At 43.5% G+C, this 23788-nt stretch overlaps 2 protein-coding genes across 2 annotated transcripts in view; one reads left to right on the forward strand and one right to left on the reverse strand.

Annotated features, from left to right (window-relative positions):
- Positions 1–8347, reverse strand: part of RIDA (reactive intermediate imine deaminase A homolog) — a 20110-nt gene extending 11763 nt beyond the window's left edge. Inside the window, exon 1 of the mRNA XM_063130986.1 lies at positions 8158–8347. Within this exon, the coding sequence (XP_062987056.1) occupies positions 8158–8222 (65 nt within the window). The 5' untranslated portion in view covers positions 8223–8347. The remainder of the gene's footprint in view (positions 1–8157) is intronic.
- A 142-nt stretch (positions 8348–8489) lies between these two features.
- Positions 8490–23788, forward strand: part of POP1 (POP1 homolog, ribonuclease P/MRP subunit) — a 29147-nt gene continuing 13848 nt past the window's right edge. The window contains exons 1-9 of the mRNA XM_063130987.1: positions 8490–8673; positions 10000–10146; positions 12045–12119; positions 13956–14131; positions 15707–15955; positions 17069–17156; positions 19651–19838; positions 22107–22357; positions 23105–23198. Of these exons, the coding sequence (XP_062987057.1) occupies positions 10002–10146; positions 12045–12119; positions 13956–14131; positions 15707–15955; positions 17069–17156; positions 19651–19838; positions 22107–22357; positions 23105–23198 (1266 nt within the window). The 5' untranslated portion in view covers positions 8490–8673; positions 10000–10001. The remainder of the gene's footprint in view (positions 8674–9999; positions 10147–12044; positions 12120–13955; positions 14132–15706; positions 15956–17068; positions 17157–19650; positions 19839–22106; positions 22358–23104; positions 23199–23788) is intronic.

Raw genomic sequence — 23788 nt, forward strand, 5'->3', positions numbered from 1 at the left:
ACAAACTGGTAAATTTATTTTTTATTCATTTACAATATTTATATTGTACAAGATAAAATAAAATCAGAATAAAACACTTTAAAATAGATTTTAAAAGAGCAAAATGTACAATGAACTGTGGCTGGTCATTAAGGAAAGGCTTCCTGGAATAATGATGTTTTCAGGAGGTGCCGAAAGTCCTACAAAGTTGGTGCCTGCCTGACCTCCAGAGTCAGGGAATTCCATAGGATGGGGGGCACTGCACTGAAGGCTTTTCCCCTGGTGGACTCCAATAAACAAAGCCAACTATGTAGAACAAAAGAATAAAAATCTCTTCACCTGAGGATTACATGGAATTTAATTCCTCTCTTTTTGAGATGATTTTTCTTACATCTGAAATATTCACTATTATCCCATTTTTACCCACTATTACTGTATGCTTCGTTGTTCGACACATATAAATGGGACTTGCAATAAAATGCTGCAATGTGCGGCGTTCCTGTTAAGCCAGCCGTGTCGTTTTTCAGGATATTCCATTCCATTCCCTCCACCACCACTTTTCTGCCCCCCGTGCAGCTGTCAGCCAGCATTCCATGCCCCCTGAGCATATTCAGTCCTTATTGAGTAGTTTTGGGTTCCTCCCAGAAGATGTCCTAAAGGCACAATTCTATGCATGTTTAGCTAGAAAAAAGTCCTACAATTCCCAGCATTCCTCAGTCAGACCTTTTTCTGTCTAAACACACATCGGATTGTACCCTAAACATTTTTTTTGGTACTTCTGCAAATTTTGGGGTTCCCCCAAGGCTTCTAAAACTCCCTCTTGAAGGTGGATGGTACCGTTTGGTCTATGTAGAGATCTACAGTTGGAGAATGAGCTCAGGATCAGTATAAGATTGCTGGCAGTCAGCTCACAAGTTATATATTATTCCAAATGATTGCTTTTCTTGAGCTTTCTTGGATTAGTGTGACACATGATTCCCCAGCGCATGCTGGAGAGAGCCATGGTTAGGGGTTTCTGTCTGTATAATGCGTGTGTAGTTTGTGTTGTAGGATCTGGACCTTTGCCCTAAAGAAGTGGAAACCAGATTACCTCTTCCTGTAAATTCACTCAGCATCCAGGCCCATGAGAAAGACACACATTCACAAGGTATCTAAAACAGGTTAACAACATACTTTACAGTTTTATACTTTCAAGTAGCAGCATGTTATTGGCTGCGTTTGGACGTCAGGCTCAACTATTCTTTAGTGCAACCTTCCTCAAACCTGGTGCCCTCCAGATGTGTTGGACTACAACTTCCAGTATTCCCCTAGCAACCCCCAGTATTTCCCCAACATCTAGAAAGCACTAGGTTGGGGAAGAAGGCTGGTTTAGTGAGATGTAAATGAGTTTACTCTTCAGAGGCTCACTCACCTCCCATCCCCATGTGACTATCAGGAGAAGTTCAGAAGCTTTTGCTTAACTCTGGTCTGTCACATCATCCAGATGGAAGGACTATGGCCATTTCTACACCTGCATTTTCCCCCCAGGATCGTCCCAGGATCATCCCTGTGCATCCAAATGACACACAGGGGATCCCGGGAGCAGGCAGGGACGATCCCTTCATTTTCCTGGGATAATCCTTAGGTGTAGAAAGGGCCTATGATTACTTTCAAACAGCCAACTCCAAAACATGGTTCATTTGGCTGGCTTGTTAAGATTAACAACAATTTTGGGTTCAGACAGCATGGCAAGCCATGGTTCATCAAAAGTGGGAGTAAAATTTTCTAAACTCCTCCTCCTGGGCATGAGTGGGGAAGAGAGGGGAGCAGGGAGAGCATGAACCCAGGGAGAGACTAGGCTTGTTCAAGTTTTGCTGAAGTTTGGCAGCTAATCCATAATTTAGCATGTTTCAAATGCAGTGTTATTCTAACAATCACAGGCCTTTCCATGGGGTTGCTATGTTGTGGTTATGTTCCTGCCATCAGAAGTGATTATCAACCTTCTAGCTACATCTTAAACCACTCTTTTGCAAAAGCAGTACAAAAATAATAATTCCTTGTTGTATTAAATGTTGGAATTTTGTTCGATTCAAGATAACACCTTTACTTGCAGAAACTTATGTATGTGGAAAACAAAATCTACAACATAACAAAGCCACAGCTCATATATTTGGGGAGGGAAAATATTTTTGCAACATCATTCTTTCACTGAAGATGATTAACATGTCTCTACAATCCATTTTAATCTTTTTATTTACAAGTAGCTGTACCCTGCCACGCGTTGCTGTGGCTCAGTCTGGTTAAATTGAAAAGAAAGAAAAGACAAAGCAGATGTTTCTAATATGTTTAATTTCACAATGCTTGTGGATATACAATACTTTTAGTTGTTCCATTGTGTAGATATAGAGATTGTCTGGTTTGCCGACTCTAGAACACGCAACATATAATTGTCCATGTGAGAAGCAATCTGTGTCTAGATCTAAACCGCACAATTCTAAAGATTGGCCCTGAGCTTTGTTGATGGTGATTGCAAACGCCAATCAAATGGGGAATTGCAATCTCTTAAATTGAAATGGCATATCTGTTGGAATCATAGGAATGCGAGGAATGAGGACATCTTCACCTTTGAAAGGTCCTGTCAAGATTGATCTCCGACTATAACAATTGCCACTTCGTCTATAGTTGGAGCATTGAATCTTCGCACATGTTCTCCAGCAGGCATTTTGTCAGCATGAATAACAATCTTGTGTGTATCAGATGGCATCATGTCAATTGCTGTTTTGAACAAATGTACTAAATTGGTTTTTTCGTGAAGTAGCTGTTGCAGTTTTGAAACAATGGACCTTTTTATGCCGGTATAAATTCCGCAGCGTGCATTCAATTCATCATTGCCATCACCAATGAAATACATTTGTAGGAATTCATGTTGACTATCTTGAAACGGAAGGAAGGAGCCGGCTTTATGATAAATTTGTCATTTGACTTTGAAAGTTGGCATAAATGGAGCTGTGATGATTTCTGCACCGAACAACGTCATTTGGAAGCATGAGTTGTATTTCCTGATGTTAGATAGGAAATGCTTTGATTCTGCGGTATATCCGGCAAGCAAAGTTTGTAATGGCTCTGGTGGTTCTCCAAGTTGAGGCAGTTTAATTTTTCCAGCAGCACAACACATTCCTTTTGTTTCTCCATTAAATTTAAGAGCCTTGCATCTTCCTCAGTCTGATTTGCAATTTCTCGTCGCAGTGCTTCCGCTCCGCGAGTACGACGACCTAAGTGTGATCTTCTGCAAGGCATTATTTGGATGAAGTAAAGCAGATTGTTTGGTTTTTAAAAAAGGATGTTTTTACGGTGAGAGGGTTAGCGGAAACTCCTGGCAGTTACCTTTCTTCAGAACGTGTAACTGTCACAGGTGTGACATCTATATTCACTCAGCCAATTGTGAGAAAACATGCAAATAGGAGAGGAGTCAGAGGCAGCGGATCGGCCTACTGGTTGGCGATGTCACAATGATCAGCAGGACTGGTTTTGAGGAGGCCTATTTCTTCGATTTTAAGACAAACCTTTGACCCCATATAGAACATAGTTACATAACAACGCTCGCATATTCGAATGCAACGTTGTGTCAAAATTTCAAAGCAATCGGTGAAGAACTTTCAGAGATATAACGTCTGTTTCGAACGGACATTTAATTTTTTTTTTATATAGATAGATAGATGTTATTATTTAATTAGAATTTACAAAGAAACACTTCAAATTTAAATCTATTTTTTGGCAGAGGGTAGTACATTTAATGTTTCCCCCCCTTTACTTTTCAGATGAAAATATAGGTGGAATCTATTGGCTGCTTGGAGGTTTTCATTATGGTTCTTCATAATAATCAATTATATTTAGACTTTTTTCCATAATCTGAGGAAAGGCTTTGACAAATATTGTTGTGTATATCCCTGATTTCTATGTACAATATAATATGCCATATTTGATATAAAAACAACAACAACCAGGTATTTTGGCTTTACCTTTAGCTAATTTCAATTGGTAAGTCAATTTTTCTATGATGGCTATTTGCTATAGTTCTATGCATACCAAGATACCGATGGAATCTGTGGATTTCTGAATGTTCTTGGGGATGTTCCAGTGGAGAGAGCCATTGATCCGGGGAGGCCCTAGCCTCACTGTGGAACAGTGGGCTATCAACTTGATTGCACCTGAGTGCCCAATATGGTACTGTGGAGCCCACTCTGCTCCCTGGTATACTGGACAGCTGTGGTCAATGAAACAGGTTGGTCATCGGCTAGAACACTAATGGTACAAGTCTTGAAGCGAAGATGACTGGGCACATTGTACAGTACATAGTTGTGCCTATTGTGCAGCAGTGCAGGCAGCAAAGAAGACTTACTTTGCTGCCTCCATCGTGTCCTCAAATAGCCATCCAATGGAGCTCTGTCAAGTGGTTTTTACTGCTTTCATTCTTATGTTCACCGCTCCGGAATCTGTTCCAGATATGGAGTGGCATACACATTTTGTAAATAAATAAATAAGAGTTCAATGACAAAAGTTCTCAAGCTTCCCCAGCTTTTAGCTATTAGCCTGAGAGCAGCCATCAAAATGAATTAATTCCTCATATGTCATTTTTGCATTTTGTTCTTCCCATATTATTAATAGAGCCAGTGCTGATGTTCCAAGAAGCATTTTCTTCCAAAGTAATTGTATTACTTACACATCTTGGGACCACAATACCTGATGGAACGCCTCTCCCGACATGAACCTACCCATACACAACACTCAACATCTAAGGTCCTCCTCCGAGTGCCTACTCAGAGGGAAGCTCGGAGGATGACAACAAGGGAGAGGGCCTTTTCAGTGGTGGCCCCCCCAATTTTGGAATGATCTCCCCAATGAGGCTTGCCTGGTGACAACATTGTTATCCTTTCGGTGCCAGGTTAAGACTTTTTTCTTCTCCCAGGCTGTTAACAATATATGCTGAGTTTTTTTAAAAAAACTGACCTCAGAAGAGTTGTTTTAAATGATATTGCTGTTTTTATGCTTTTAAATTTTTGCATATTTGATTTAATGCTTTTGTAAACCGCCCAGAGAGCTTCGGCTATGGGGCAGTATATAAATGTAATAAATAAATAAAATATTAACTTACAAAGTATTCAAGACTTTGTCTTGAAGAGAAACTGCCTGGCTTTTCACTTTATTTTCTATAATGATTAATCTTTTAGTCTAGCTAATGACTCCATTCATGATTGAGAAATGCAATAATAAACCACCTCTCTTACTCAAGAGAGTAATACAACCTTCTCTTATGACAGCATTTTCCATTCAAATATCTCAATAAGTTTTGTATATATTAAGATCTTCAACATCCTTATTTAAAATCCTTACAATTTAAGGTATGAGGAAATAATAACATAAGTTTCCTTATCCTTGAATATGGAGAAAGAATTGGGAATGAATGCCAGACAGGGGTGTCACCCCATCTAAAATGTTGCAGAAGGTGCAAAGAGCTATTATCATGCATGTTTTATTGGCTGCTTAAAGAAAGGGGTATTTAAAAAGACTGAGCTCAGCCAAAAATCACAACAGAAGCCTTGAAATTAATGAAGATGCCATGTTGGGTACATGCATGCACGTGATCACTTACAAATCATTGTTTTTTCATGGAAGCAGCACTGCACTGGTTTTTACCTAAGCTCAGTTTTTCAAATGTTACTCCTTTAGACAGCTAGTCGTCCAATCTGTACATCTGTAGACGTGGTGCATACAGAGTGAAATAAACTTTCGAAATCACGTGTTTCCCAAGGTAAGCACAATAAAATTAGAATACAGGAAACCTTATTATACGAAGTCAGATTATGGTTGGGTTCACATGTAATGCTATGCCCATGATGGTTTGTTTTCTGGAGGAACCCATGATGGATTCATGTGTCATCTATGGAATGTTTCCACCACTCACAATGGGTTAATCTGCCCAAACAACCCACTCTGAGAACCCACGCTCTGCAGAATGGGCATAGTGGGATGTCTGCGTAATTTAAGATGCATTTTAGTTAGCAACCAATCATGGCTTAGCATTACATATGAACCCAGCCTATTTGCCCATCTAGCCCAGTATCATTACTCAAACTGGCAGTGGATTTCCAGGCTATAAGCTTTACCCATCATCTGCTCCTGGATTCTTTTAACTTGAGTGGCCTGTTCAGACAACACATTAACCCACCATGGATTGCTCAAACACCTACCTAGGCCTGCTAACCATATTTTTCAAGAAAGTTAGAGGGCATCCACGATGATTCCCGTGTCGCCTGGCAAGAACCCCGTGGGTATTTCGGCCCTTTTCTGTGACAACCCCCACAAATGGCAGTGACCATAGAATCCACAGGCAAGAGGGACCATTATTATTATTATTATTATTATTTATTTATTTATTTATTTATATAGCACCATCAATGTACATGGTGCTGTACAGAGTAAAACAGTAAATAGCAAGACCCTGCCGCATAGGCTTACAATCTAATAAAATCATAGTAAAACAATAAGGAGGGGAAGAGAATGCAAACAGGTACAGGGTAGGGTAAGCAGGCACAGGATAGGGAGAAACTAACAGTAGAAGTCTGCACAACATCAAGTTACAACATCAAGTTACCACCTCCTGCGACGCTTTTACCACAATGGACATTTTCTATGACCATGCTGCCCTTTCACCAGCTGGGGACACTGCTGTGGCTTGAATTGCGCCACAGCACCCATTGGGATATGCATGCTTGTGGCAGGAGGCTGTGAATTATGGAGCGGCAAGGGGTAAATAAACCGGCGCTGCGCGGGGTAATGTTTATTTGGCAGGCGTACATATCATGGTTTTCCTACCACCCCCCTCTCACGCTCCATCGATAATTTACCCTCCATTCCCCCCCACCCCATGATTGTGTGAATGGGGCCATGGTGTCAGGGATTGAACCTGGCAATATCTGTGTGCAAAGCAGGTGCCTCACCATTGAGCTATGGCCCACTTGGGATCTCCCAAATTCATGGTAGCCCTTTCTAGAATGGGTGAATTATGATTTGAACCTCATACATGTTGACCAAGTTATTAGAAACTCTCTCAGCCCAGAAGCAACCAACTTTGGCTGCAGTCCTATACACACTCCCCTTGATAAATCCCATTGAACTCAATGGGCTTAGTTCAAAGTAGACATGTCTGGAATTGTACTGTTCAACTTTAACATCTAGTCCAACAAGTTCAAAAGATTACACAGGAGTAAAAACCATTCAGTCATTACCCTCAAGCGTTTACCCTACAAGTAAACTTTAATCCTAATCCTTTCTACTACTACCATCAGCAAAACAAAATATTACTATAATTAATATATATATATATATTTAAAATGATAAAAAGAAGGCCCAATAATTGTTCTTCCTTGGTTTCAGGACCTTAACATACTTTTATTTTGAAATCAAAGTTGATGTCCTTGCATTCTCCTAGAAAGGCATGTTATATTTTATAGGTCTTCACTTGCACAAGAACACCCTCCCCCCCTCAGCAGTCTCAAAGCAAACCAACTGGTCTAATAACTGCTAAAAATTACTCATTAACTATGGATTTGAGGTTGTTGAGCAACTCAAGGATAACTCTGTCAAAAATGGAAAGCAAAAGATAATGAACAAAAAGGTAAAGGTTCAATTCAGTCAGTAGATCTTTTTCTCTCTTCCAATATTGTGTGACCCACATCAGCAGTAGTTTAAAAATAGTGCACACCCAAATAGGAATCTCTAAATATATAATTCTGATTCCTACAACTGGTCGGAAGAGAAAACCCAAGAAAACACAACTATGATACAGTGGGAGCACTGGTGCAATATATTGATTTTAATTCCGAGAGGTAGCTGTCTGCAACCCTATCCACCACAACAGCCCAATCTTATACTCAGAAGTATATCCCACGTACTAGATGCCTATGGGAAGCCCACAAGTAGGGCCTGAGCACAATAGCACCCTCCCACTCATGTTCCCCAGCATACTGCCTCCGATACTGGATGTATTACACAGCCGTTCTGACTAGTAGCCACTGATAGCCTTATCCTCCATGACCCTGTCAAATCTCCTTTTAGCTGTGGCCGTCACCACATCCTGTGGCAGCGAGTTCCGCAGGTTCACTGTCTGCGCGCTGAAGTCCGTTCTGACGTTACTCATACCTGTAAGGGCCCATGGCAGCAGGAGCCTTAGCGGTGGAGATTATTTTCTTTAAAAACGTGGCCATAACAGCGGCGGCGGCAGTTCCTCTTGACTATTACCGTAGTTGAAGAACCAACAATAATGAAGTCTACGCCTTCTGGCTCTTCAACTTTACCCGCCGCGTCAGCTTCTGCTTTTCCCTTTCCCTCCACAAGTAACGTATCGCCCCGCCCCCTCAGTGATTAGAGCCAAATACGGCGCGAGGCTTTTTTAAGGCCCTTTCCGCCCACCGTACACTCTCCTGCTGCGAAGGATTATGGAGGATGTAGTCTTGCGGGTAGGAAGAGGGGCGGAAGCTGTTGAGAAGGCATCGGTAGCTGGTCTTTTTCTGTTGGAGGAAGTGGGCGCAACGTGGTTAGCCGGGAGAGGCGCCGAGGATCCGGCAGGGGACGAAGCGGACGGACGGACGAACGAACGAACCGGCTGTCTCGTTGAGGCCTGGTTGTAAGCCTCACGCACCGTGAACGTGGCCTCAGGTAGTGGGGAATGGCGAAGGCGAGTGGGACGGGAAAAGAGCCTGGCTTTGGCCCGTTAAATGGTGCAGTGGAGTTAGAGGACTAATTGGGGCGATGCGTCCTCTTATAGGAAGCGCCAGCCTCGCCCTCATATGGGTGTGTGCTTGGTAACGTTGGGCCCCGGACTTGCCCTGGTAAGAAGCCTGTATCTAACAGGCCGCTCAGAAGTGTACGTCCCACGCTGAAGTATTATTCCCTGGGTGCCCCTGGGGGTGGGCAGCCTCCTTATTAAGAGGGCATGGTGGTGGGGGGGGGTTAGTGGCGGGTGAAAAATCAGTGACTATTTTCCAAGATGTGTGTATAAATGCACACACACGTGTGTATGCATGAACTGCATGCTTTTCAATTGGATTTTTGGGGTTAGTATTTCTCCTGGTACTGTGTTTACGCCAGAGTATTCTAGCTTGCATAGTAGACGGTGTCTTTGCCTGTTTCAGAGTTGCTCAAACGTAGCTCTGTCTCTGCAGTGATACTGTGCAAATTAAGACGATAGTGGAAAGGATGCTTAACTTTCACAGCCTCTTTTTCCCTGGTTGATAGTGTCTCGCCAGAACCCTTCTAACCACCCCCAACTGCTGCTTTTTTCTCAGGGTCTACTCCTGCAGCTAAGAGCCAGCAGCAGCTCTGTACAGTGCAGAGTATTTGTTGCATCCTGCTGATAAGGGAATGAAGTGCAGCTGTGGTAAGAGGCAGGTGCTGATTCAGCATCCAGTGCTGCAGTGTGAGAGTCATGGGGTGACTCCACAAAAATTCAGGAGAGTGGAAGAGAATTGTCAGGATTACATTAATCAAATATTGCCATAGTCCCCAACTTTACTGATATAACTGTAGTTCATGTCATAATAATTTTTTGTTTTATTGTTCTCTGTGCGTTGGGGAGGAGTGTATAAATGTATTAACTGCTTCAAGAGTTTTGAGAAGGAAGCAATCTGTACATTTAAGGGTTCAAAGTTCATCTAGTCAGATGACATGCTAAGCCACAGTGGTTAAGCAGCTTGAGCTAAATTTCATGGCTTAACATGTTATGTGAACCATGACTTAGCGTGTCGTGTGTACCATTCCTAATCATGGTGGCTACGTAACTACGGTTTAAACATGCCCACTAACCATTTGCTGCAAAAGGGTTAGTGGCCTAACCATGGCTTAACGGGTTGTCTGAACAGGCCCTGTGTGTGTGTATATGTGTCTCTGATGCCTGTTGTGCTTATCACCCCACTGGATCTCAAGGCTTTTGATATGCAGTAGGGGTGGGATTGCATGTTGAATAACTTTTTTCTTATACTGCAGGAATGTCAAATGCAAAAGAGAAGAAAAGAGCCAAGAAAATGAAAAATCAGCCTACTAGTGTGACCTTTCCCTTTGATGGTGGGCCTAGTCAGAGTGAAACACACATTCGGAATGGAGGTGACAGAACTCCTCAACGCAAGAAACAAGGTGACTATTATGGTTTACTGAGCATAATGTCTGAATAGGTTCTTCATTGGTAAAGTGATCTGGGAGAAGAACAGAGCCTATAATATGGGCGGCAGTAGCTGGCAAGCCCAGGGCCAAATGTGCCCTCTTCATCTCCTCCGGCAGGTGCTGCCTGACACACCTGAAGTGAAAGGGACAGTTTGGTGGTAGTGTGGAGTGATAGGTATGGTCACTGAAGTTTGGGAAAGAGGCCTCTGCAGGGAAGGGTACCTGCTGGCTGACTTAGAAGTAGCTCCCTCATGTACTGCTTTTGGGTCAGCAAGGCCACTTTCCAAACCCATGAAGGGAGAGCTGTCCAGCCCAAGAGCTCCACACAAAGTGCAGCTTCTCAGTTGGCCAGCAGATGCCCATCCAGATAGGACAGGAGAGGCTGCCTTCTCATTCCTCACTTGGAGAAGCATCTCTTTGAATGTCCTACACCGAACACAGGGTGTTGCCTTACGCAAGGTCAGACTATTTGTCCATTTCGCCCACTATTCTTGACTCTGACTGGCAGTGGCTCTCCTTGGTCTTGGGCAGAGAGGTGTTTTCCATTGTCTTCTACCAGATCCTTATTTAACTGGAAAGGTCTGGGGCCTTCTGCATGCAAAGCATGTACTTTGTCACTGAGCTATGGTGCTTGCTCAAACCAGGCACAGGGGAGGAAGTTATTCATCCCTATTCCAGGGAATCCCTATATCCATAGGATCTGCTTTCATAAAATTCTTTTTGGTCTGACAGATTAAACAGTTGCCAGGGGTAACATTGTGTCATGAATAAATTATTATTATTATTATTATTATTATTATTATTATTATTATTTATATAGCGCCATCAATGTACATGTAAATGCTTACTGGATACTAGCTTGGGTACTTACATTGCAATGAATTAATTACAAAGTAATATTCTAGCGGGTCTGGAGTGTCAAGAGAAGTATTTGGTATGAATACCACTTTTTATGGTAGTTATATAAGGCTGGGGTAGTCAACCTGATGCCCTTTAGATTTTTTCAATTACAACTTGTTAAGTATATGAAAAGAAATACTTGCTTAGTCATTAAAATTGTGTGTGTATGGCTATCTCAGGGTTAAACAGAGAAAGACTATCTGTGGGTAATTACCTTGAGATAGAGGCTGTTCTGGGAACCTTGCCAAGATTCTAAGTTAGCCTCATCACAGCTGTATGTAATGTAGATAAGAATTGTGTAAGATGTGTATATAGTTTCTCACTTGTGTAAAATGGAACTGATCACTGCTTACTGATCACTGCTCTATAATCACTGCTCTCTGTGTATGCCTCAGTGTGCTGATCTGAACTGATCTGAATTGAACTGCACAGAAGCCTGAAGGAAATAAACCAGCTCTGCTGTGTAAGACCTGCGTGATGTGTGTTTGTTTCTGAGCACAAACAGAGTTCCAGAAGGAGAAAAGTTCTGGCAATAACCTAACACAACTCCCATAAACCCTAGCAAACGTGGCCCATGATCTGATTATGGGAGCTGTAGTCCAAAACACCCAGAGGGCAGAGTGGTGTCTATCCCTGAGCTAAGATATGTAAGAGCTAACTGTAGCTTAACTCCCAGTTAATTCACTGCTGCAAAAAACAACTGTATTAAATACCTTTACGTATACTTCCATGTCAATGTCTTCTGTAACATGTTTGCATACTGTAGTGTAAATCTCTTGTTCAAACTGCTATTTAGATAAAGGAGGGATTTAACTTGTTATTTACCTAATTAATAAACAGGAGAGTGGCTATTAAATTTTTAAAAATCCTTTTTTTGTCAAGGTCAATGATTTAGATTTTTGTATGCCCTTAGTCTGTAGTTTCATTTATCTTGCCTCATAATATAAAACTCTTCTTTGTCTTATCAACAGAATTGCGTTTTGAAACCTCACAACAGGGCTTCTCAAATCAAAAAGCTTCCCAAGCAATGCCTAAATATGTAACAGGTAAGCATCCATGAAGCATCAGGTGAGGCTGTGCAGGTCCTGGACCAGTGCCTAGACTCAGTAATGGGCTGGATGAGGGCCAATAAACTGAGACTGAATCCTGGCAAGACGGAAGCCCTGTGGGTGAGTGGTTCCCGAGTCCAGGAGACAGGCTCATTGCCTGTTCTGAATGGGGTTGCACTGCCTCTGAAAGAACAGATTCGTAGTTTGGGGGTACTCTTAGACCCATTTCTGTTGTTGGAGGCTCAAGTAGCTGCCACGGCTCAGAGTTCATTTTACCATCTTTGGTTGGTTCGCCAACTACGGCCTCTCCTGGACAGGGATAGCTTGGCCACAGTGGTACAGGCATTGGTAACCTCAAGATTGGATTACTGCAACGCGCTCTATGTGGGGCTGCCCTTGAAGCTGCTCCGGAAGCTGGAGCTAGTGCAGAATGCTGCAGCTCAGCTGCTGTCTGGAGCTGCCCCTTTCCAGCATGTAACTCCTCTGCTGAGGGAACTGCACTGGCTGCCTGTTCGCTACCGGGCCAGGTTTAAGGTTCTTGTACTTGTGTACAAAGCCCTAAACAACTTGGGACCAGGATACCTGAGAGAGCGCCTTCTCCCTTACCAACCTGCCCGGTCACTGAGGTCATCCGAGGGCCTGCTCCTGGTGGTTCCACCTAGATCCATCCTCCGATTGGAATCCACCAGGGGAAGAGCCTTCAGCGTGGTGGCGCCCCTCCTGTGGAATTCCCTGCCTCTGGAGGTCAGGCAGGCGCCAACCTTGTACTCCTTTCGGCGCCTCCTGAAAACATCTTTATTCCAAGAAGCCGTTCTTTAACATGCAGCCTTGGATTACTGTTTTTGCTTCTTTTAAATTTTGTTTTAACTGTTTTATTCTGTTTTTATTTTCATTTTACCTTGTACACCGCTCCAAATTATTTCAATGGGGAGCGGTATATAAATATTCTAAATAAATAAATAAATAAATAAATGGAGAACTGTTGATCTTGCGCTGGGCCTGTGCATTTAAATGTATATTATAAGCTAGGCCACAACAGCCACTCATAATGTGGCCTGAACTGATTTTGGGGTGTGGCATCGCCCATTGTTGAATCTAGTTTCCAATTGACTTTTCCTATGGCTCAATAATCCTTCATAGAAAAACGATCCTAACCCTGCACTAGGCTATAGATTTACTGTGTAGAGAATGAGCTGCAGCAAGCATTGAGCTTGTATACTACCAGGTTGCCATTTTTGGTCTTAACGGTTTAAAAAAAAAATCAAGCTAGAGCTTAAACAGACATCACAGGTAATTGTAAATATGAATCTTTGGTGTAAACGTTGAGGTGCATTTTAAATCAAATTTGTGAAGCTTCCTTTTAATTGTCCCATTGTTTTATTTCTTCCATACAATTTGTGACTTGTGCTGGTTTTATGTATTGGCCTTTTGCTCATAAATAAATCACATAGGAATTATCTGTCTACAAGCCTGGGCAACTGTGTCTTATTAATATTTAAAAGGAGAAAATTAAAATAAGCCTGAATTATTATTTCATATTTTTTACATCCATATCTCACCCTTGTCCAAATGTGGGCAGACTTTTAAGTTGGAGATGAACATTTTAGAATAATATTGTAATATGTCTGCCAACTGTATTTCAGCATTTTTCATCTTCATGCAAATAGCCTACATGTAGCTTTAGGAGATTTTAGGTTGGATGGGACTCCATAGAATGCTACAACACATTAGCATTTTCTTCAAACCTCGTTGCTGCAAAATTGAGAGCCTCCACATTTAGTGTTTTCATCTCTGTCAAATTGCATTTTCTGAATAAGTTTTCTTTTATTTCAGTGTCTCCTTTTGTCCAAGCTCGTGCTGCTGAAATAAAGGCTATGTTGAAGGCTGTTACACAGAAGTCTTCAAATACTTTAGTGTTTCAGTCTCTTCCTAGACACATGAGGAGACGAGCTATGAGCCATAATATCAAACGCTTACCAAGAAGACTCCGTGAACTTGCAAGAATAGAGGTGATGCTCCATTTTGTTTTTGCACTTTACCTGCTGTAATAGTTGGTAATTCTATTTTCCCTTTCCCACTTTTAAGAAAAACGTGTTTGAACATAATAGCTGTTGATCACAAGATGATAGCACAATTGGGCAGCAAGCTTCCTTTCAAAGATTTTTCTTATACTTTCCTGGGAGATTCTGGAGGCTGGTGATTGTCATCCCCAAGGTAATACCTTTGGGTCCCTGTGTGCCCCCGACCCAAGTATCCCATACTACTTGCTATTGGAATCACATTGGCTCAGTTCAGGCAACACGTTTCTCAATGGTGGTTTTAGAACTCCACAGTGGAGTTTTTACACCAGCATTGAGAAATGTGTTGTCTGGCAAGAAAACTCCACACAGTGGTGGGATTTTTTTTTTTTTTTTTTGGAAAACTCTCCACGCTGTGCAGAGGAGAGTTCCTGCAAGATGGGGGACACTTGGCTCAGCAATACTACAAACGAGAAAGATCTTGGAATTGTTGTAGATCACAAGCTGAATATGAGCCAACAGTGCGATATGGCTGCAAGAAAGGCAAATGCTATTTTGGGCTGCATTAATAGAAGTATAGCTTCCAAATCACATGAGGAACTGGTTCCTCTCTATTCGGCCCTGGTTAGGCCTCATCTAGAGTATTGTGTCCAGTTCTGGGCTCCACAATTCAAGAAGGATGCAGACAAGCTGGAGCGTGTTCAGAGGAGGGCAACAAGGATGATCAGGGGTCTGGAAACAAAGCCCTATGAAGAGAGACTGAAAGAACTGGGTATGTTTAGCCTGGAGAAGAGAAGATTGAGGGGAGACATGATAGCACTCTTCAAATACTTAAAAGGTTGTCACACAGAGGAGGGCCAGGATCTCTTCTCGATCCTCCCAGAGTGCAGGACACGGAATAACAGGCTCAAGTTAAAGGAAGCCAGATTCCGGGTGGACATCAGGAAAAACTTCCTAACTGTTAGAGCAGTGCGACGGTGGAATCAGTTACCTAGGGAGGTTGTGGGCGCTCCCACACTAGAGGCCTTCAAGAGGCAGCTGGACAACCATCTGTCAGGGATGCTTTAGGGTGGATTCCTGCATTGAGCAGGGGGTTGGACTCGATGGCCTTGTAGGCCCCTTCCAGCTCTGCTATTCTATGATTCTATGATTTTATGCACAGCCGTCGTGTTGTGTGTTATGTGTAGGGCTTCGTGGAGTTTTCCATTGCGTTGACTTTTCCCTGGCTACAGAGTTCCTTGGCGAGAGCAGCAAAAAGAGTGTGTGCCACTCTAGGAGAGCAACTAAGATTGGTTTTTTTTCATCAATGGCTGATGGGATAGCTGCGGGAGGATCTGGGGAGGAGAGAGGGCAGAGGAACTGTCAATCAAATGTCATGACGGATTTTACTCAACTCCATGGTAGCCCACACTCATGCAACAGTGGAGTTAGAAAATGTTGTGTGGAGAGTACCCCCTAGGAACTCAACCGTTGAGTGGAGTTTTCACACTGCATTGACTAACATGTTGCCTGAACTGAGCCATTGGCTTCTACTGCAAAATATTGTCCCTTCTTCTGACTACATAGGCAGAGAAACCTGAACATCAGAAAAAGGAACTCCCAAAGAGCAAGTGCCGTAAAGCCAGGCGGCGTCATACAGATTTGGTGGCAGTGTTCAATCGCAGGCAAAAGAAGAATATCTGGTTGGAAACGCACATCTGGCATGCAAAACGCTTTCACATGGTGAAGAAGTGGGGATACTGCTTAGGAGACAAGCCCACAACAAAGAGCTATAGGGCTTGCTACCGAGCCATGACAAACCACTGCCTCCTTCAGGTAATGTGTTCATTTATGTGTCCATTCTTGGCAAAATTAAAAGCTTAGTCTTTAAAACCAAGGATGCAAAATGCCTTTTCAGGAGATCATATGTTTATAGCATTTCTTATAGCGTGTTTGGTAGAGAAAAGATGGAGCTGACTTATCCATATCTGAGCATTTTTGTGTACCGCTTTGTTCCTATGGCTCCAGCTGTAGAGTTCTTGTTAACAGTTAATAACTGACTGTTTTGCTCTTATTACATCCCGTGATAACCCAGCTTTAATCTTGGTCTTGGTGCAACTTGTAAGATAGTATGAAAGAACTGCTTGTCAAGAGATGAGAGAAACTTGTATTTGTGCTTCCGTCTAGATCAGGGATGAGCAACTTGTGGCCCTCCAGATGTTTTGGCCTTCAATTCTCATGTTCCCTCACCACTGACTATGCTGGCAAGAGCTAATGGGAGTGGTAGGTCACATACATTTGGCGTGCCATGAGTTGCCCACCCCGATCTACATTTTTGAAATACGCAGAACACTTCTTCAAGTGCAGCTGTCTGATTTTCATCTTGGAGGCCTAGCTTCATTTCTGGTTGAGGACATAACTAGGGCATGCATTCTTTATTTTGATAAAGGCAGTAAATTGGCTGGCCTCTTCCTAAACTGTAGGAGACAAAATCGCTGCAAGAAGAAAGCTTTATGCATAACCTGAATGGAAACTAAAGGTTCCTGCTTGAACCATTATCTAGTGCAGCTTTCCCAACCTGGTTCCCTTCAGATGTTTTGGAGTCCAACCCCCATTAGCCCCAGCCAGCATGGCCAATATCAAGAATTCTGGGAGTTGTAGTCCATAACAGTAGGAGGACACCAGGTTGGGGAAGGCTCCTCTGAAAGCTTCAACTAGTGGCTCCAGTTGAAGACAATTTTTACTTGTACCTGTCAGCTACTTTAGATTATTCAATTGACACATGGTTCTCCTCTCTGCTATTTATTTATTTTCATTGCATTTTTTCTTCTTTGTTCATTGCTTTGAGCATCCCAACAAAATAAATGTTCTGGCTTCCCCTTTCTGTCTCTAGCATGCCAGGTTTCTCTCTTTGCAGCTTGACATTCAATAGCTTTTCTTTGGTATCAGGATTTATCATATTACTGCTGCCTGGAGTTGACTGGAAAAGAGGAGGAACTTCTAACAGCACTTGCCCGAATGTGTAATGTAGATGCAGGTAACATTTCCTCAAACTACCACAAATATCCTGTGCTTTTGATCCTGGCTGTGGAGTCTGGCATGAGAGGCTGCTGTCTGTAGCTGGGCAGTGCTAAGTCTGGCCACATTTGGGGAGCGAAGTATTGTCCAACTGTAAGGGCATAATGGAAGGTTAGGCATGTCTTTGCACTCCGCTATTGATCCCCATTCTCCCACCCACCCCGATCAGATATTTACTCCTGCTGTGGAGCGCAGAATTCGCCATTCTGCTATTGACTGCGTCTTTGGAGAAATAACAGCCAGTGATTAGTATGGTGTGTTACCCATTTGTAAAATAAAATATGCATGACATTTGCTGCAGCAGTCACTAATGACAGCTGGAGGTGGTGCTAGGCAGAGGGTGGGTGGGTGGGCGGGCTGGTGGGCTGCCTCTTCCATGGAAAGAAGAGCTTAAAATCACTCGCTGGAGGGCAGCGCATCCCTTCCCATTCCCGTAGTTGCTTCCTGCCAGCTCTTTGCTGATAACAACTGTGGGCGCCCCAGCTTCATTACGTGTATTGTGCATGTGAGCATATAGCACGCCTGTCTGGAGCTAACTTTTCCCCATGTAAAGATGTCGGGGAAGCGTTTGCAAGGGCAGCCAGTCTAATGATCCGTCAAAAGAGCAGGAAGTATTGCACCCCCCCTCCTCCAGAGAAGAAGCGCCCCATTAACAGCAGCACCCAGGGGAGTCAAACTTGAGATGGCGGAGGCGCATGGGTGGCGATGAGAGCCGCACTAGCAAATCGTTTTCCAGTTGGCAGCCTGCTTGAGCCAATAGAAATGGATGTGGGTGTGGTAGAGCAATCCCAGTGTGGTGCTAGTTGAGCCTTCTCTCTTAGTTTATTAATTTGAGTGAGTGAGAGTGTGTCGGTCCAATCCTAGGTAGTCTGTGTCAGCTTCTAGTTCCTTCCCCCAACAACTCTCTCTAGTTCCCCTTCTTCTGCTGCCTATTTGCTGCCCTTTCTTGCAGCTCCTCATATAACTCCATCCATTTCCGAAGGGGGAGCGTGGTGGTGCGTGGTTTGCTTTGCCTGACTTTATTGACTGGTTCTCTTCCTCACCCCAATTTATTTCCTGTTCTAAAAATTCTAGCTTTTGCAAGAAACGGAACAGTTATGCATTTTTAAAAGATATTGGTGAGAGGAAATAAATTACGAGTTGTGGATTGAGAGGAGCCTGGAAAGAAGAGTTGCATTTTTTTCCTTTTAAATGCTTGGTGGTGAAAGCTGGCAAATACTTTAAAAGCTTGGTGGTGAGAGAGAGAGAGAGAGTTGCAAATACTTTAAAAAAAAGGCTTGGTGGTAATAGTTGCCAACATACTTTAATAAGGCTTGGAAGTGAGAGAAGATTGCAAACTTCTTTAAAAAAATGTTTGATGGTGAGTGAATGAGTTGCAGATACTTTTTTAAAATGGCTTGGTGGTGAGAGACAATTGCAAATATGTTAGTGTTTGTGTGTTTTTTTTAAAAAAAGGCTTGCTGGTGAAAGTGATTTACAAACACTTTTTAAAAAAGATTTGCTCGAGAGAGAGTTGCAAAAAAATTTTTTTTTAACAAAAGGCTTTCTGATGAGAGAGAGAGAGACAGAGAGAGTGGGGAGAAAAATGCCCTTTCCAACGTTCATGCCTTTCCAAGCTGCTCTGCACCATGTTCTGTGCTGCACCACCGTGTAATGTCTTGAGAGACTGCTGTGCCACATGGCTTGGCTCCACCTCTGCCGGCCACCAGTCAGATTGGCCATGACTTGCCACTGGTGTGTTTAAGGCCGCCTTCCATAGAAGTCACTAGCCCACATTTTGATAGTCCTCCAAACCACAATTCTGATCCTGGTTTGGAAGGAATGATCAAGCACAGTTTTCTGGTTCGTGTGTCATGGCAATAAGAAATTAAGCCCTGTGTGTAGGAGGAGGAGGTGCAGGGTCCGAGCTTGTATATACGTAGCTGATTCTCAGTCCTCTGAACTGTGGTTTGGAGAAACGTCTGAGTCTTATGGTACATTGGTTTTGAGGGGGAAATGAAGCAAGCCTTCTAATTTATAAACACTTCTACACTTGATTACTTGGGGGAAAGTTTTATATGCCATGGGTGACTAGGAAAATGAGTAGTTATAAGACTAGTTTAGGGAAACTGAGAAAAATACGCACTAAGCAGCCATTTCCTTTCCAACCCTCCTCCCCTCACCCTGAGAAGACGATTTGAGCAGAGTAAAAGCATCTCAAGAAGGTTTGTGGCGGTCAGGCAGAACGCTCAGCTCTGAAATTTTAAATGGGAAGTAGTGGATGAGGTACCTTGTCCCCACCCCACCCTCCAATTGCCCATTTGCACTCCGTCAGTTTTGGATTTGGAGGAATAGTTCTGGATGGTTCCAGTCCATGGCTACTGCAGTGATTTGGGGGTCTCGATGGGCACTGTCTTGAGCGTTTGTAGGATAATCTTAAAGTGTGTTTGTTGTGTGCCTGTGACTTTGCTCAGGGCCGACATTTGCGGCTGTTCCGTGCCTATCTGGGAAACGTCAGGGTGCTCTTACACTGTACCGAGCAGATCGATATCCCGAAGATGCCCTGGCCCCTGTTACTTTCATCTGGAAACCTAGAAACAGGTCTGATAGCACCTCTGAAAGCAGGCAGCTGTGGATATGGACACACCCAGCTTTTAAGCAGGTATGAGCCTTGGCGTGTTCTTCATGCATGAATCGTTAACATAGTACATGAATTGTGGTAGAAAGACTAATCTTCGGGCCAGCAGCCATCTTTCTGTCATGGGGAAGCAAGCCTGATGTGGGCACTCCATGTTGAAGCCTAATTCAAATGTTTTCTTCCCTCAAGGCAAAGGTGAGAAAAATCACGTTAGCAGCCCTGGGCATGGAATAGGTGTGGCGGAGGGAGCGTCTGCACCGTCTCCTCCGCCCCCGGAAGCTGCGTTTTATCGCAAGTCAGTGGATAAGAACAAAGTTAAGGACAATGAAATGTGCAAAACGTAATACAAAACAGATACATTAAAAATAACAGTATTTTTTACGTAGGAGCACTCGTAGTTCCGAATTTTACATCTAATGAATTACTAAAAAAAAGTGCTCTCTTTCAAGTGGTGCTGATGAATCTAGACCTTATCAAAGTTCATTGTAAAAGGGGTTTTATGTAACGTTTTCCACTGTCAAGTAGTACTTGAGGGATTGGGTCCAGGATCTGCATTCCCTGGATGGAAGGGCTCCACTTGCAGAAGGTGCCTTACCCACCGCCCCCTGCATCGCAGCTCATCCTGGTCAACTGGTCTGACTCTATAGCATTTTCCGGGGGAGCAGCTGCCCTGAGGAAGAAAGGTGGGTGGGAAAGTCGGCTTCTGCCAGCCCCGTTGCATGCACCTGCGTCTGGATCCAACCCAGTATCTTTTTGGAAACATGGCTTCTTTTGGCAGCAGGATCAGCTACTGAGTAGACATGCATTCTGTCTGCAAGCCAGCCTTCCCTAACCTGATGCCTCCAGATTTTTTGGACTTCAGTTCCCATCAGTTCCAGCCAGTATGGCCCATGATCAAGGATTCTGGGAGTTGTAGTCCAAAACACTGGGAGGGCACCAGATTGGAAAAAAAGCTGCTATTAAATAACTGAGAATATGGAGCTATAAGTCAATTTACTGGCCTTCACTTTCAGCTGCTTATTTCAGAGGGCACTGTTAATACCTTGGCTGAAATCTGTAAAACAGTGGTTCTCAACCTTCCTAATGCCGCGACCCTTTAATACAGTTCCTCATGTTGTGGTGACCCCTGACTATAAAATTATTTTCGTTGCTGCTTCATAACTGTAATTTTGCAATTCTGTTTTTAGACTGTTGGTTGTCTTATTATGCTTTTCATGGTTTTAATTTTTCATGGTTTTAATTTTTGTGAAATTTGGCTATTGGGCAGTATAAAAATGAAATAAATATATTTTTTTAAATCGTGGGTGCTCGAGCCTGGCACCTTCAGATGAGAGCTTTGCAAAATCCTGGGTGCTCAAGGTTGGTTCTTTAATTGCACTCTGTACATGGCCAGAGGCACTCCATTATCCAAGGAGACGTCTCCTCCTCGCCAAAATAAAAGGAAAATCCGGGGCCAGACTAAAAAACAACATTAATAACGCAATCTTATAAAGGTTTAGACGGGGGGGGGGAAGTCCTACAGCCCCATCCAGCTGCTTCAGATGCTAAATGCCGCCTTCACCATCCCTGCTCTAAACTAAACTCCCTCAGCTTTTCCTGCGCTTTTCCTCAGACTAGGAAGTGAGCGTTGACTGGCAGCCTAATCAGCGCCCAGGGGAAAACCAGTAGGATCCACTCCTGCGTGAAAGGGGTGGGTAGGTGAAGTAAGACGGGATGGCCCGCCGTTTTTGGGGTTCGTCCAATCAGAACGGGGCAGCCAATCAGAGCTTGGCGGGTGCAATTGGAGAGGGGGGGGAGGCGAAGGCAATCGCTGAAACACCACGGGCGCGAGAAGGACGAGGTCAGGAAGGGAGGGGCGCTGGTGGTGGGAGTCGCCCGTCTGCTCGTTCTTTCCCGGAGAGACTCGTCAGCGCAGCACCTTCTGAAGCAAGGGAGTGGTGCACGCGCACTGCCCACCGCCTACTTTTTTCCTTCTTTTTTTTGTACGCTGACGCTGCTCTCTCCCCCCCCCCCCCGATTTGGGCACGTGAGAGCAGATGCTGAGTGGGGGGGAGAGAGGAGTGGGACAAAGCGGCTGGTCTCCTTTCTCCCCCTCCATCTATTTGGGGGTGAGGGGATAGGGTGAAATTGGGACCTCTTTCTTGTCTCGCTTCCTAAGACCATCGGAAATATGTGTTTTCCGATGGTCATAGGCGACCCCTGTGAAAGGGTCGTTCGACCCCCAGGTTGAGAACCGCTGCTGTAAAAGAAGTTCATCAGATATGCATGTCATTTCTTCCCACTTCTCTATAGGACATACTAGCTGAATTAAAAGCAGTTTTCCAGTGTTCTGAGCCCATAGAGTTCTATAATCCTGAACCGGTTATAACGTTACCTGAAGAAGAAAGCAAAATGGATGAAGTTGAAAATGTTGGCCAGAAAAGGAAGAGGAAAGACAAAGGAGGAGAAAGGGTTGTCCCAGTGAAAAAAATTCTTGGTGATGGAACCAGAGATCCCCACAAGCCTTACTTCTGGACATCACAAACAACTGGGGTTGTCATAAGGTAACTAGGTTCTCTTTAACACAGGGGTGGGCAACTTTGGGAGATCGGGGGGCTATTTTGCTGCCGCCCCCCGGCCACCCCATTATGATCTGTACCTCTCCCCCCCTTTCTAGATAGCTCCGAAAAACATTAAAATAAAAAATAAAAATGGCGTTTGGAGTGGATACTGAGTGCCAAAGGGGTCAAAAATAGATTGTTTTCCAAAGCCAAAAAACTTCAAAGTGGCTGCAACCAAACACTCTTGTTTTTTACAATTTTGGTGGGTTGCAGGGGACAGCAGGGGCCACACTTTGCCCACCCCTGTCTTAATGCTTTGTTCAATTAGTTTATGTAGCTGCCTCAATCGCAAGTTCAATCGCAGCTTTTAAAGCTCAGCTAAAAACTTTTCTTTTTCCTAAAGCTTTTAAAACTTGAATTGTTCTGACTTTTATACTGCCTGTTTGGTGCATTCTCTTACCCTCCTTATTGCTTTATTATGATTTTATTAGAATGTAAGCCTATGCGGCAGGGTCTTGCTATTTATTGTTTTACTCTGTACAGCAACCATGTACATTAATGGTGCTATATAAATAAATAATAATAAATAAATAATAATAATTCCAGTGTTTTAACACAATACTTCAATGTTTTAACAGTTTCCCAAACATGCTGCCCTCCATATGTATTGTGGATGATGGGAATTGTAGCCCCAAACATCTGGCAGGCGCCAGGTTGGGTGAAGCTAACGTGTGACTTTGTCTCTTCCAGTGACTTGACAATGGAGATCCTCAGATATCGGTTGATTGGTCCCCTCTCTCACTGCGTCCTTACAGAGGCACTGAAGGTTGCATCTGTCCATACTGTAAGTAGATCAGCAATCTTCGTGTTGGTTTCTGTCCAAGATAGCATCACTATTCTAACATTATAATCAAATGCTAGAATCCGGTATTGCAGTAGAACTAGTACAAACTTTATTTGTACTATAAATAGCACTTGCATACACACAAAATTGTCAAAGAAGATTTTATATTGGACCCATTCAACACTTAAACACTGCTGGTTAAGGCTTTTGGGTTTAGGGTGTCTTGTGCACTGCGTTTTGCTAAACCCTGCTCACTCACTAACCACAGTCAGACCGTCTGCAGCTGGGTTTGCGTCTCTAACCATGGCTTAAAGTGTTGTGTGTGACAGCACAGCTTGTGGTTAGTGCTAACGCCAGAGAACCACAGTTTTGCTCACCGCAGAGCCTGAAGTGTCGTCCGAACAGGCTCATTGTCAGTTATAGCATTGGCTTAGTCTTCTGGATCTCCATACTCTGAAGGACTGCTGGACAATGGAGTGTTGAACCATACAGTAAAACCTCACTGTGAAAAGAGAGGGTGTGCACAGGCTTTGTCTACAAAAGGCCCCAGGTTCAATCCCTGGCCTCTCCAGCTAGGGCTGGGAAAGACC

The sequence above is a fragment of the Elgaria multicarinata genome, chromosome 7 (assembly GCF_023053635.1).
Source record: "Elgaria multicarinata webbii isolate HBS135686 ecotype San Diego chromosome 7, rElgMul1.1.pri, whole genome shotgun sequence".
In the NCBI taxonomy this organism is placed as follows: domain Eukaryota; kingdom Metazoa; phylum Chordata; class Lepidosauria; order Squamata; family Anguidae; genus Elgaria; species Elgaria multicarinata.